The following is a 12,500-nucleotide window of genomic DNA, read 5'->3' on the forward strand; positions in this document are numbered from 1 at the left end:
ACCTGTCTGTCTCTCCTGCCTGTCTGTCTCTCATCCTGCCTGTCTGTGTCTCTCCTCCTGCCTCTCTGTCTCTCCTCCTACCTGTCTGTCTCTCCCCCTGCCTGTCTGTCTCTCCTGCCTGTCTGTCTCTCATCCTGCCTGTCTGTGTCTCTCCTCCTGCCTCTCTGTCTCTCCTCCTACCTGTCTGTCTCTCCCCCTGCCTGTCTGTCTCTCCTGCCTGTCTGTCTCTCATCCTGCCTGTCTGTGTCTCTCCTCCTGCCTCTCTGTCTCTCCTCCTACCTGTCTGTCTCTCCCCCTGCCTGTCTGTCTCTCCCCCTACCTGTCTGTCTCTCCCCCTACCTGTCTGTCTCTCCTCCTGCCTGTCTGTCTCTCCTCCTGCCTGTCTGTCTCTCCCCCTACCTGTCTGTCTCTCCCCCTACCTGTCTGTCTCTCCCCCTACCTGTCTGTCTCTCCCCCTACCTGTCTGTCTCTCCCCCTACCTGTCTGTCTCTCCTCCTGCCTGTCTGTCTCTCCCCCTACCTGTCTGTCTCTCCCCCTACCTGTCTGTCTCTCCTCCTGCCTGTCTGTCTCTCCCCCTACCTGTCTGTCTCTCCTCCTGCCTGTCTGTCTCTCCCCCTGCCTGTCTGTCTCTCCCCCTGCCTGTCTGTCTCTCCTCCTACCTGTCTGTCTCCCCCCCTGCCTGTCTGTCTCTCCAGCATGAGCTCCACCACCTGAACCGTCAGGGCGCGCGGCGCCCGCCGCCCACGAGAGGCAAGACGAAGAAGACGGGCGTCGTTGTCGGCGCCCTGCTGGCCGTGGCGGTGGCGGCCGGAGTGGCCGGCTTCCTGCTGTGGTGGTTCGTCTGTGAGTCGCCATTAATGTAGTTCCATGGACCCCATCTGAAAATATGTAGTTCCATGGAACCACACTCACTCCAGAGGGCCACTATAGTTCCACACTCACTCCAGAGGGCCACTATAGTTCCACACTCACTCCAGAGGGCCACTATAGTTCCACACTCACTCCAGAGGGCCCAATATAGTTCCACACTCACTCCAGAGGGTCCAATATAGTTCCACACTCACTCCAGAGGGCCGCTATAGTTCCACACTCACTCCAGAGGGTCCACTATAGTTCCACACTCACTCCAGAGGGCCACTATAGTTCCACTCTCACTCCAGAGGACCACTATAGTTCCACTCTCACTCCAGAGGACCACTGTAGTTCCACACTCACTCCAGAGGGCCACTATAGTTCCACACTCACTCCAGAGGGCCACTATATAGTTCCACACTCACTCCAGAGGGCCACTATAGTTCCACACTCACTCCAGAGGGCCGCTATAGTTCCACACTCACTCCAGAGGGCCGCTATAGTTCCACACTCACTCCAGAGGGCCGCTATAGTTCCACTCTCACTCCAGAGGACCACTATAGTTCCACTCTCACTCCAGAGGACCACTGTAGTTCCACACTCACTCCAGAGGGCCACTATAGTTCCACACTCACTCCAGAGGGCCACTATAGTTCCACACTCACTCCAGAGGGCCACTATATAGTTCCACACTCACTCCAGAGGGCCACTGCAGTTCCACACTCACTACAGAGGGCCACTATAGTTCCACACTAACTCCAGAGGGCCACTATAGTTCCACACTCACTCCAGAGGACCACTATAGTTCCACACTCACTCCAGAGGGCCACTATAGTTCCACACTCACTCCAGAGGGCCACTATAGTTCCACACTCACTCCAGAGGGCCACTATAGTTCCACTCTCACTCCAGAGGACCACTATAGTTCCACTCTCACTCCAGAGGACCACTGTAGTTCCACACTCACTCCAGAGGGCCACTATAGTTCCACACTCACTCCAGAGGGCCACTATATAGTTCCACACTCACTCCAGAGGGCCACTATAGTTCCACACTCACTCCAGAGGACCACTATAGTTCCACTCTCACTCCAGAGGACCACTATAGTTCCACTCTCACTCCAGAGGACCACTGTAGTTCCACACTCACTCCAGAGGGCCACTATAGTTCCACACTCACTCCAGAGGGCCACTATATAGTTCCACACTCACTCCAGAGGGCCACTGCAGTTCCACACTCACTACAGAGGGCCAATATAGTTCCACACTCACTCCAGAGGACCACTATAGTTCCACACTCACTCCAGAGGGCCACTATAGTTCCAAACTCACTCCAGAGGGCCACTATAGTTCCACACTCACTCCAGAGGACCACTATAGTTCCACACTCACTCCAGAGGGCCACTATAGTTCCAAACTCACTCCAGAGGGCCACTATATAGTTCCACACTCTTTGGGGGGGTGTTTTCTGTTTTTCAAAATGCCTTATGAATAAAGATAGACGTTTATATATTTTCTCTCAGTCAATTCAGGGGGCATTTATATCTTCAGTACAGTACAGATTATTCTATTTGGGAAAATTCACGTCATATGTAAATGATATGTGTGATTTATATTTCTAATTCTATATTTCCTCCCAGTCAAGAAAGGCTCCCAGGAGGGCACTCTCAGTGAGCAGAGGGTCCCAGCGGTGTTGGTGTTTTCGGGGCACATGAAGCTGGAAGGGAACCCCTACGACCAGAGGCTGGAAGACCCCTCCAGCACAGAGTTCCAGAGCCTCTCCGGCGACCTGGAAGACATCGTGAGTCTGGATTAAAAATGAATAAATGCAATCAATTAAAGAAATTGGGGGTGCTCCGATGGTACTGATCCCAATTACAGATTTATTTATTTTCTTCTCACGATCGACCGGTTGTCCGATATACTGACGCCAATCTTGTGCGTAAGGGGAAAATGTGGTGCGTAGGCTACATACGAATATGTACGTAAAAAGAGTTATTATTTGACAATATCACGGTCACTATAGCTCCCTTTAGTGGTGTGGCTGTGGGCCTCTCCTCTCCTCTCCTCTCCTCTCCTCTCCTCTCCTCTCCTCTCCTCTCCTCTCCTCTCCTCTCCTCTCCTCTCCTCTCCTCTCCTCTCCAGAGATTAGTGATGCTATTTGGCACTGCATGCTTGGAAATGGTTTTTAAACGGATTCACTACAGCCACACACACACACACACACACACACACACACACACACACACACACACACACACACACACACACACACACACACACAGAGCTGGAGGCACTTCAGTGTGAGGGGAATAAAAGCCCCCCCCCCCACAGGTTAATGGAATTGGATTAGACTGATGGTAACACGGCTGTTATCAGCTTCATTTATTTATTTACCCTTTGGGGGGGGGGGCTGTTCAGGAGAGAAAATGTGTTTTTTTTTAATCCAAAATTATTTAACATCACAGCCAGACTCTTCACATACTAGAGCATGTCTGAATTAAAGGAGAATTCCATACTAAAAGGCTTTCTTACCTTTCTTTGTAGTTGTTACGTCCCCACCAAAGAGGTCCAGGTGTTATTTTGTGCAAAACCTCCTTATTGGCTATTTCCCCTACCATAAGCCCTACATGAATTGCATTGAATTGAATGGGAATTGAATGGGGCTATGGGGTGTTGTGCTAATTCGCTTATTTCCATCGCTCAAAATTATAATTTCTTTGTATATATCCTCTCTTCATAATGTAAATAATATCCCAAGCGGCACACTTTACTACTTATTTCGATGGAAATAAGCGAACTAGCATAACACCCCATAGCCCCATTCAATTCCCATTCAATGCAATGCAATTCATTGAGGGCTTATGGTAGGGAAAATAGCCAATAAGGAGTTTTTGCACAAAAAAACACCTGGACCTCTTTGGTGGGGACGTAACGACTACAAAGAAATGTAAGAAAGATAAGAAAGCATTCTAGCATGGAATTCTCCTTTTAATTGTCAGAGCTGACATTGACCTGTAAATATGAAATAAATGCTTAAACATGTAGCTAGGTGTAATGTTAGAGACCACAGAAGACATGTAAATATGAAATAAATGCTTAAACATGTAGCTAGGTGTAATGTTAGAGTCCACAGAAGACATGTAAATATGAAATAAATGCTTAAACATGTAGCTAGGTGTAATGTTAGAGACCACAGAAGACATGTACATATGAAATAAATGCTTAGGTGTAATGTTAGAGACCACAGAAGACATGTAAATATGAAATAAATGCTTAAACATGTAGCTAGGTGTAATGTTAGAGTCCACAGAAGTGAACCTTTTCAAGCCTGTTTTCTCAACTCTGCAAGACATTACTCTATAAGCCATATCTCCAAAACTGGTCGGTCAAACTGAACCAATATGTCAATTTGAAGCTTGGATTCCCTACTTTCACATGACATTCATGTTCAGTATTTTTTTTAAATAGCTGATCTACAAGCTCGCAGATATCTTGCATCTCTGCTATTTTCAAAGTGTATCAAATCGTTAAAATCTGCCACAAAGAACACCATACATTTACACTCCATAAATATATTTACACACATTTTTCATCATAGTTTTTTTCCTTTTTCTTCTCTTTTAGTAGACGGAATTAAAACGATATTATAATATTATAATATCATAATATTTGTGTCTTTGTTCTGCTTCCAGTTGGAGACAAACTACAAGAAAGACCCTTTTCTGGAGAAATACTACACCAAGTCTGTAGTCACTGCTTTCAGGTACTCCACCTCTCCACTAGGGGGTGCTACATTATAAAACCTGTTGGTGAGGGGTGCGTTAAAACGACCGGATTAAGGTTGATGAGGGGTGCGTTAAAACGTCCGGTTTAAGGTTGGTGAGGGGTGAGTTAAAACGACCGCATTAAGGTTGGTGAGGGGTGCGTTAAAATGACCGGATTAAGGTTGGTGAGGGGTGCGTTAAAACGACCGGATTAAGGTTGGTGAGGGGTGCGTTAAAACGACCGGATTAAGGTTGGTGAGGGGTGCGTTAAAACGACCGGATTAAGGTTGGTGAGGGGTGCGTTAAAACGACCGGATTAAGGTTGGTGAGGGGTGCGTTAAAACGACCGGATTAAGGTTGGTGAGGGGTGCGTTAAAACAACCGGATTAAGGTTGGTGAGGGGTGAGTTAAAACGACCGCATTAAGGTTGGTGAGGGGTGCGTTAAAATGACCGGATTAAGGTTGGTGAGGGGTGCATTAAAACGACCGGATTAAGGTTGGTGAGGGGTGCGTTAAAACGACCGGATTAAGGTTGGTGAGGGGTCCGTTAAAACGACCGCATTAAGGTTGGTGAGGGGTGCGTTAAAACGACCGGATTAAGGTTGATGAGGGGTGCGTTAAAACGTCCGGTTTAAGGTTGGTGAGGGGTGAGTTAAAACGACCGCATTAAGGTTGGTGAGGGGTGCGTTAAAATGACCGGATTAAGGTTGGTGAGGGGTGCGTTAAAACGACCGGATTAAGGTTGGTGAGGGGTGCGTTAAAACGACCGGATTAAGGTTGGTGAGGGGTGCGTTAAAACGACCGGATTAAGGTTGGTGAGGGGTGCGTTAAAACGACCGGATTAAGGTTGGTGAGGGGTGCGTTAAAACGACCGGATTAAGGTTGGTGAGGGGTGCGTTAAAACGACCGGATTAAGGTTGGTGAGGGGTCTGTTAAAACGTCCGGATTAAGGTTGGTGAGGGGTGCTTTAAAACGACCGGATTAAGGTTGGTGAGGGGTGCGTTAAAACGACCGGATTAAGGTTGGTGAGGGGTGCGTTAAAACGACCGGATTAAGGTTTGTGAGGGGTGCGTTAAAACGACCGGATTAAGGTTGGTGAGGGGTGCGTTAAAACGACCGGATTAAGGTTGGTGAGGGGTGCGTTAAAACGACCGCATTAAGGTTGGTGAGGGGTGCGTTAAAATGACCGGATTAAGGTTGGTGAGGGGTGCGTTAAAACGACCGGATTAAGGTTGGTGAGGGGTGCGTTAAAACGACCGGATTAAGGTTGGTGAGGGGTGCGTTAAAACGACCGGATTAAGGTTGGTGAGGGGTGCGTTAAAACGACCGGATTAAGGTTGGTGAGGGGTGCGTTAAAACGACCGGATTAAGGTTGGTGAGGGGTGCGTTAAAACGACCGGATTAAGGTTGGTGAGGGGTGTGTTAAAACGACCGGATTAAGGTTGGTGAGGGGTGCGTTAAAACGACCGGATTAAGGTTTGTGAGGGCTGCGTTAAAACGACCGCATTAAGGTTGGTATGGGGTGCGTTAAAACGACAGGATTAAGGTTGGTGAGGGGTGAGTTAAAACGACCGCATTAAAGTTGGTGAGGGGTGCATTAAAACGACCGGATTAAGGTTGGTGAGGGGTGCGTTAAAACGACCGGATTAAGGTTGGTGAGGGGTCCGTTAAAACGACCGCATTAAGGTTGGTGAGGGGTGCGTTAAAACGACCGGATTAAGGTTGGTGAGGGGTGCGTTAAAACATCCGGATTAAGGTTGGTGAGGGGTGCGTTAAAACGACCGGATTAAGGTTTGTGAGGGGTGCGTTAAAACGACCGGATTAAGGTTGGTGAGGGGTGCGTTAAAACGACCGGATTAAGGTTGGTGAGGGGTGCGTTAAAACATCCGGATTAAGGTTGGTTAGGGGTGCGTTAAAACGACAGGATTAAGGTTGGTGAGGGGTGAGTTAAAACGACCGCATTAAGGTTGGTGAGGGGTGCATTAAAACGACCGGATTAAGGTTGGTGAGGGGTGCGTTAAAACGACCGGATTAAGGTTGGTGAGGGGTCCGTTAAAACGACCGCATTAAGGTTGGTGAGGGGTGCGTTAAAACGACCGGATTAAGGTTGGTGAGGGGTGCGTTAAAACGACCGGATTAAGGTTGGTGAGGGGTGAGTTAAAACGACCGCATTAAGGTTGGTGAGGGGTGCGTTAAAACGACCGGATTAAGGTTGGTGAGGGGTGCGTTAAAACGTCCGGTTTAAGGTTGGTGAGGGTTGCGTTAAAACGACCGGATTAAGGTTGGCGAGGGGTCCGTTAAAACGTCCGGTTTAAGGTTGGTGAGGGGTGAGTTAAAACGACCGCATTAAGGTTGGCGAGGGGTCCGTTAAAACGTCTGGTTTAAGGTTGGTGAGGGGTGAGTTAAAACGACCGCATTAAGGTTGGTGAGGGGTGCGTTAAAACGACCGGATTAAGGTTGGTGAGGGGTGCGTTAAAACGACCGGATTAAGGTTGGTGAGGGGTGCGTTAAAACGTCCGGTTTAAGGTTGGTGAGGGGTCAGTTAAAACGACCGCATTAAGGTTGGTGAGGGGTGCGTTAAAACGACCGGATTAAGGTTGGTGAGGGGTGCGTTAAAACGACCGGATTAAGGTTGGTGAGGGGTGCGTTAAAACGACCGGATTAAGGTTGGTGAGGGGTGCGTTAAAACGACCGGATTAAGGTTGGTGAGGGGTGCGTTAAAACGACCGGATTAAGGTTGGTGAGGGGTGCGTTAAAACAACCGGATTAAGGTTGGTGAGGGGTGCGTTAAAACGACCGGATTAAGGTTGGTGAGGGGTGCGTTAAAACGACCGGATTAAGGTTGGTGAGGGGTGCGTTAAAACGACCGGATTAAGGTTGTGAGGGGTGCGTTAAAACGACCAGATTAAGGTTGGTGAGGGGTGCGTTGAAACGACCGGATTAAGGTTGGTGAGGGGTGCGTTAAAACGACCGGATTAAGGTTGGTGAGGGGTGTGTTAAAACGACCGGATTAAGGTTGGTGAGGGGTGCGTTAAAACGACCGGATTAAGGTTTGTGAGGGCTGCGTTAAAACGACCGCATTAAGGTTGGTTAGGGGTGCGTTAAAACGACCGCATTAAGGTTGGTGAGGGGTGCATTAAAACGACCGGATTAAGGTTGGTGAGGGGTGCGTTAAAACGACCGGATTAAGGTTGGTGAGGGGTCCGTTAAAACGACCGCATTAAGGTTGGTGAGGGGTGCGTTAAAACGACCGGATTAAGGTTGGTGAGGGGTGCGTTAAAACATCCGGATTAAGGTTGGTGAGGGGTGCGTTAAAACGACCGGATTAAGGTTTGTGAGGGGTGCGTTAAAACGACCGGATTAAGGTTGGTGAGGGGTGCGTTAAAACGACCGGATTAAGGTTGGTGAGGGGTGCGTTAAAACATCCGGATTAAGGTTGGTTAGGGGTGCGTTAAAACGACAGGATTAAGGTTGGTGAGGGGTGAGTTAAAACGACCGCATTAAGGTTGGTGAGGGGTGCATTAAAACGACCGGATTAAGGTTGGTGAGGGGTGCGTTAAAACGACCGGATTAAGGTTGGTGAGGGGTCCGTTAAAACGACCGCATTAAGGTTGGTGAGGGGTGCGTTAAAACGACCGGATTAAGGTTGGTGAGGGGTGCGTTAAAACGACCGGATTAAGGTTGGTGAGGGGTGAGTTAAAACGACCGCATTATGGTTGGTGAGGGGTGCGTTAAAACGTCCGGTTTAAGGTTGGTGAGGGTTGCGTTAAAACGACCGGATTAAGGTTGGCGAGGGGTCCGTTAAAACGTCCGGTTTAAGGTTGGTGAGGGGTGAGTTAAAACGACCGCATTAAGGTTGGCGAGGGGTCCGTTAAAACGTCTGGTTTAAGGTTGGTGAGGGGTGAGTTAAAACGACCGCATTAAGGTTGGTGAGGGGTGCGTTAAAACGACCGGATTAAGGTTGGTGAGGGGTGCGTTAAAACGACCGGATTAAGGTTGGTGAGGGGTGCGTTAAAACGTCCGGTTTAAGGTTGGTGAGGGGTCAGTTAAAACGACCGCATTAAGGTTGGTGAGGGGTGCGTTAAAACGACCGGATTAAGGTTGGTGAGGGGTGCGTTAAAACGACCGGATTAAGGTTGGTGAGGGGTGCGTTAAAACGACCGGATTAAGGTTGGTGAGGGGTGCGTTAAAACGACCGGATTAAGGTTGGTGAGGGGTGCGTTAAAACAACCGGATTAAGGTTGGTGAGGGGTGCGTTAAAACGACCGGATTAAGGTTGGTGAGGGGTGCGTTAAAACGACCGGATTAAGGTTGGTGAGGGGTGCGTTAAAACGACCGGATTAAGGTTGTGAGGGGTGCGTTAAAACGACCAGATTAAGGTTGGTGAGGGGTGCGTTGAAACGACCGGATTAAGGTTGGTGAGGGGTGCGTTAAAACGACCGGATTAAGGTTGGTGAGGGGTGCGTTAAAACGACCGGATTAAGGTTGGTGAGGGGTGCGTTAAAACGACCGGATTAAGGTTGGTGAGGGGTGCGTTAAAACGACCGGATTAAGGTTGGTGAGGGGTGCGTTAAAACGACCGGATTAAGGTTGGTGAGGGGTGCGTTAAAACGACCGGATTAAGGTTGTGAGGGGTGCGTTAAAACGACCGGATTAAGGTTGGCGAGGGGTCCGTTAAAATGACCGGATTAAGGTTGGTGAGTGGTGCGTTAAAACGACCGGATTAAGGTTTGTGAGGGGTGCGTTAAAACGACCGGATTAAGGTTTGTGAGGGGTGCGTTAAGACGACCGGATTAAGGTTGGTGAGGGGTGCGTTAAAACGACCGGATTAAGGTTGGTGAGGGGTGCGTTAAGACGACCGGATTAAGGTTGGTGAGGGGTGCGTTAAAACGACCGGATTAAGGTTGTGAGGGGTGCGTTAAAACGACCGGATTAAGGTTGGTGAGGGGTGCGTTAAAACGACCGGATTAAGGTTTGTGAGGGGTGCGTTAAAACGACCGGATTAAGGTTGGTGAGGGGTGCGTTAAAACGACCGGATTAAGGTTGGTGAGGGGTGCGTTAAAACGACCGGATTAAGGTTTGTGAGGGGTGCGTTAAAACGACCGGATTAAGGTTGGTGAGGGGTGCGTTAAAACGACCGGATTAAGGTTGGTGAGGGGTGCGTTAAAACGACCGGATTAAGGTTGGTGAGGGGTGCGATAAAACGACCGGATTAAGGTTGGTGAGGGGTGCGTTAAAACGACCGGATTAAGGTTTGTGAGGGGTGCGTTAAAACGACCGAATTAAGGTTGGTGAGGGGTGCGTTAAAACGACCGGATTAAGGTTGGTGAGGGGTGCGATAAAACGACCGGATTAAGGTTGGTGAGGGGTGCGTTAAAACGACCGGATTAAGGTTTGTGAGGGGTGCGTTAAAACGACCGGATTAAGGTTGGTGAGGGGTGCGTTAAAACGACCGGATTAAGGTTGGTGAGGGGTGCGTTAAAACGACCGGAATAAGGTTTGTGAGGGGTGCGTTAAAACGACCGGATTAAGGTTGGTGAGGGGTGCGTTAAGACTACCGGATTAAGGTTGGTGAGGGGTCCGTTAAAACGACCGCATTAAGGTTGGTGAGGGGTGCGTTAAAACGACCGGATTAAGGTTGGTGAGGGGTGCGTTAAAACGACCGGATTAAGGTTGGTGAGGGGTGAGTTAAAACGACCGCATTAAGGTTGGTGAGGGGTGCGTTAAAACGTCCGGTTTAAGGTTGGTGAGGGTTGCGTTAAAACGACCGGATTAAGGTTGGCGAGGGGTCCGTTAAAACGTCCGGTTTAAGGTTGGTGAGGGGTGAGTTAAAACGACCGCATTAAGGTTGGCGAGGGGTCCGTTAAAACGTCTGGTTTAAGGTTGGTGAGGGGTGAGTTAAAACGACCGCATTAAGGTTGGTGAGGGGTGCGTTAAAACGACCGGATTAAGGTTGGTGAGGGGTGCGTTAAAACGACCGGATTAAGGTTGGTGAGGGGTGCGTTAAAACGTCCGGTTTAAGGTTGGTGAGGGGTCAGTTAAAACGACCGCATTAAGGTTGGTGAGGGGTGCGTTAAAACGACCGGATTTAGGTTGGTGAGGGGTGCGTTAAAACGACCGGATTAAGGTTGGTGAGGGGTGCGTTAAAACGACCGGATTAAGGTTGGTGAGGGGTGCGTTAAAACGACCGGATTAAGGTTGGTGAGGGGTGCGTTAAAACGACCGGATTAAGGTTGGTGAGGGGTGCGTTAAAACAACCGGATTAAGGTTGGTGAGGGGTGCGTTAAAACGACCGGAATAAGGTTGGTGAGGGGTGCGTTAAAACGACCGGATTAAGGTTGGTGAGGGGTGCGTTAAAACGACCGGATTAAGGTTGTGAGGGGTGCGTTAAAACGACCAGATTAAGGTTGGTGAGGGGTGCGTTGAAACGACCGGATTAAGGTTGGTGAGGGGTGCGTTAAAACGACCGGATTAAGGTTGGTGAGGGGTGTGTTAAAACGACCGGATTAAGGTTGGTGAGGGGTGCGTTAAAACGACCGGATTAAGGTTTGTGAGGGCTGCGTTAAAACGACCGCATTAAGGTTGGTTAGGGGTGCGTTAAAACGACAGGATTAAGGTTGGTGAGGGGTGAGTTAAAACGACCGCATTAAGGTTGGTGAGGGGTGCATTAAAACGACCGGATTAAGGTTGGTGAGGGGTGCGTTAAAACGACCGGATTAAGGTTGGTGAGGGGTCCGTTAAAACGACCGCATTAAGGTTGGTGAGGGGTGCGTTAAAACGACCGGATTAAGGTTGGTGAGGGGTGCGTTAAAACATCCGGATTAAGGTTGGTGAGGGGTGCGTTAAAACGACCGGATTAAGGTTTGTGAGGGGTGCGTTAAAACGACCGGATTAAGGTTGGTGAGGGGTGCGTTAAAACGACCGGATTAAGGTTGGTGAGGGGTGCGTTAAAACATCCGGATTAAGGTTGGTTAGGGGTGCGTTAAAACGACAGGATTAAGGTTGGTGAGGGGTGAGTTAAAACGACCGCATTAAGGTTGGTGAGGGGTGCATTAAAACGACCGGATTAAGGTTGGTGAGGGGTGCGTTAAAACGACCGGATTAAGGTTGGTGAGGGGTCCGTTAAAACGACCGCATTAAGGTTGGTGAGGGGTGCGTTAAAACGACCGGATTAAGGTTGGTGAGGGGTGCGTTAAAACGACCGGATTAAGGTTGGTGAGGGGTGAGTTAAAACGACCGCATTATGGTTGGTGAGGGGTGCGTTAAAACGTCCGGTTTAAGGTTGGTGAGGGTTGCGTTAAAACGACCGGATTAAGGTTGGCGAGGGGTCCGTTAAAACGTCCGGTTTAAGGTTGGTGAGGGGTGAGTTAAAACGACCGCATTAAGGTTGGCGAGGGGTCCGTTAAAACGTCTGGTTTAAGGTTGGTGAGGGGTGAGTTAAAACGACCGCATTAAGGTTGGTGAGGGGTGCGTTAAAACGACCGGATTAAGGTTGGTGAGGGGTGCGTTAAAACGACCGGATTAAGGTTGGTGAGGGGTGCGTTAAAACGTCCGGTTTAAGGTTGGTGAGGGGTCAGTTAAAACGACCGCATTAAGGTTGGTGAGGGGTGCGTTAAAACGACCGGATTAAGGTTGGTGAGGGGTGCGTTAAAACGACCGGATTAAGGTTGGTGAGGGGTGCGTTAAAACGACCGGATTAAGGTTGGTGAGGGGTGCGTTAAAACGACCGGATTAAGGTTGGTGAGGGGTGCGTTAAAACGACCGGATTAAGGTTGGTGAGGGGTGCGTTAAAACAACCGGATTAAGGTTGGTGAGGGGTGCGTTAAAACGACCGGATTAAGGTTGGTGAGGGGTGCGTTAAAACGACCGGATTAAGGTTGGT

At 49.3% G+C, this 12,500-nt stretch overlaps 1 protein-coding gene across 1 annotated transcript in view; it reads left to right on the top strand.

Annotated features, from left to right (window-relative positions):
• LOC310856046 (suppressor of tumorigenicity 14 protein-like) overlaps positions 1-12,500 on the top strand; it is a gene marked incomplete at both ends in the record, with an annotated part of 56,337 nt that overhangs the window by 26,893 nt on the left and 16,944 nt on the right. Inside the window, 3 exons of the mRNA XM_083761264.1 lie at positions 696-843; positions 2,492-2,652; positions 4,547-4,617. Coding sequence (XP_083617390.1) covers positions 696-843; positions 2,492-2,652; positions 4,547-4,617 — 380 coding nt within the window. The remainder of the gene's footprint in view (positions 1-695; positions 844-2,491; positions 2,653-4,546; positions 4,618-12,500) is intronic.

Source organism: Protomyctophum parallelum (genome assembly GCF_964188405.1).
Source record: "Protomyctophum parallelum genome assembly, chromosome: 3".
Lineage (NCBI taxonomy): Eukaryota > Metazoa > Chordata > Actinopteri > Myctophiformes > Myctophidae > Protomyctophum > Protomyctophum parallelum.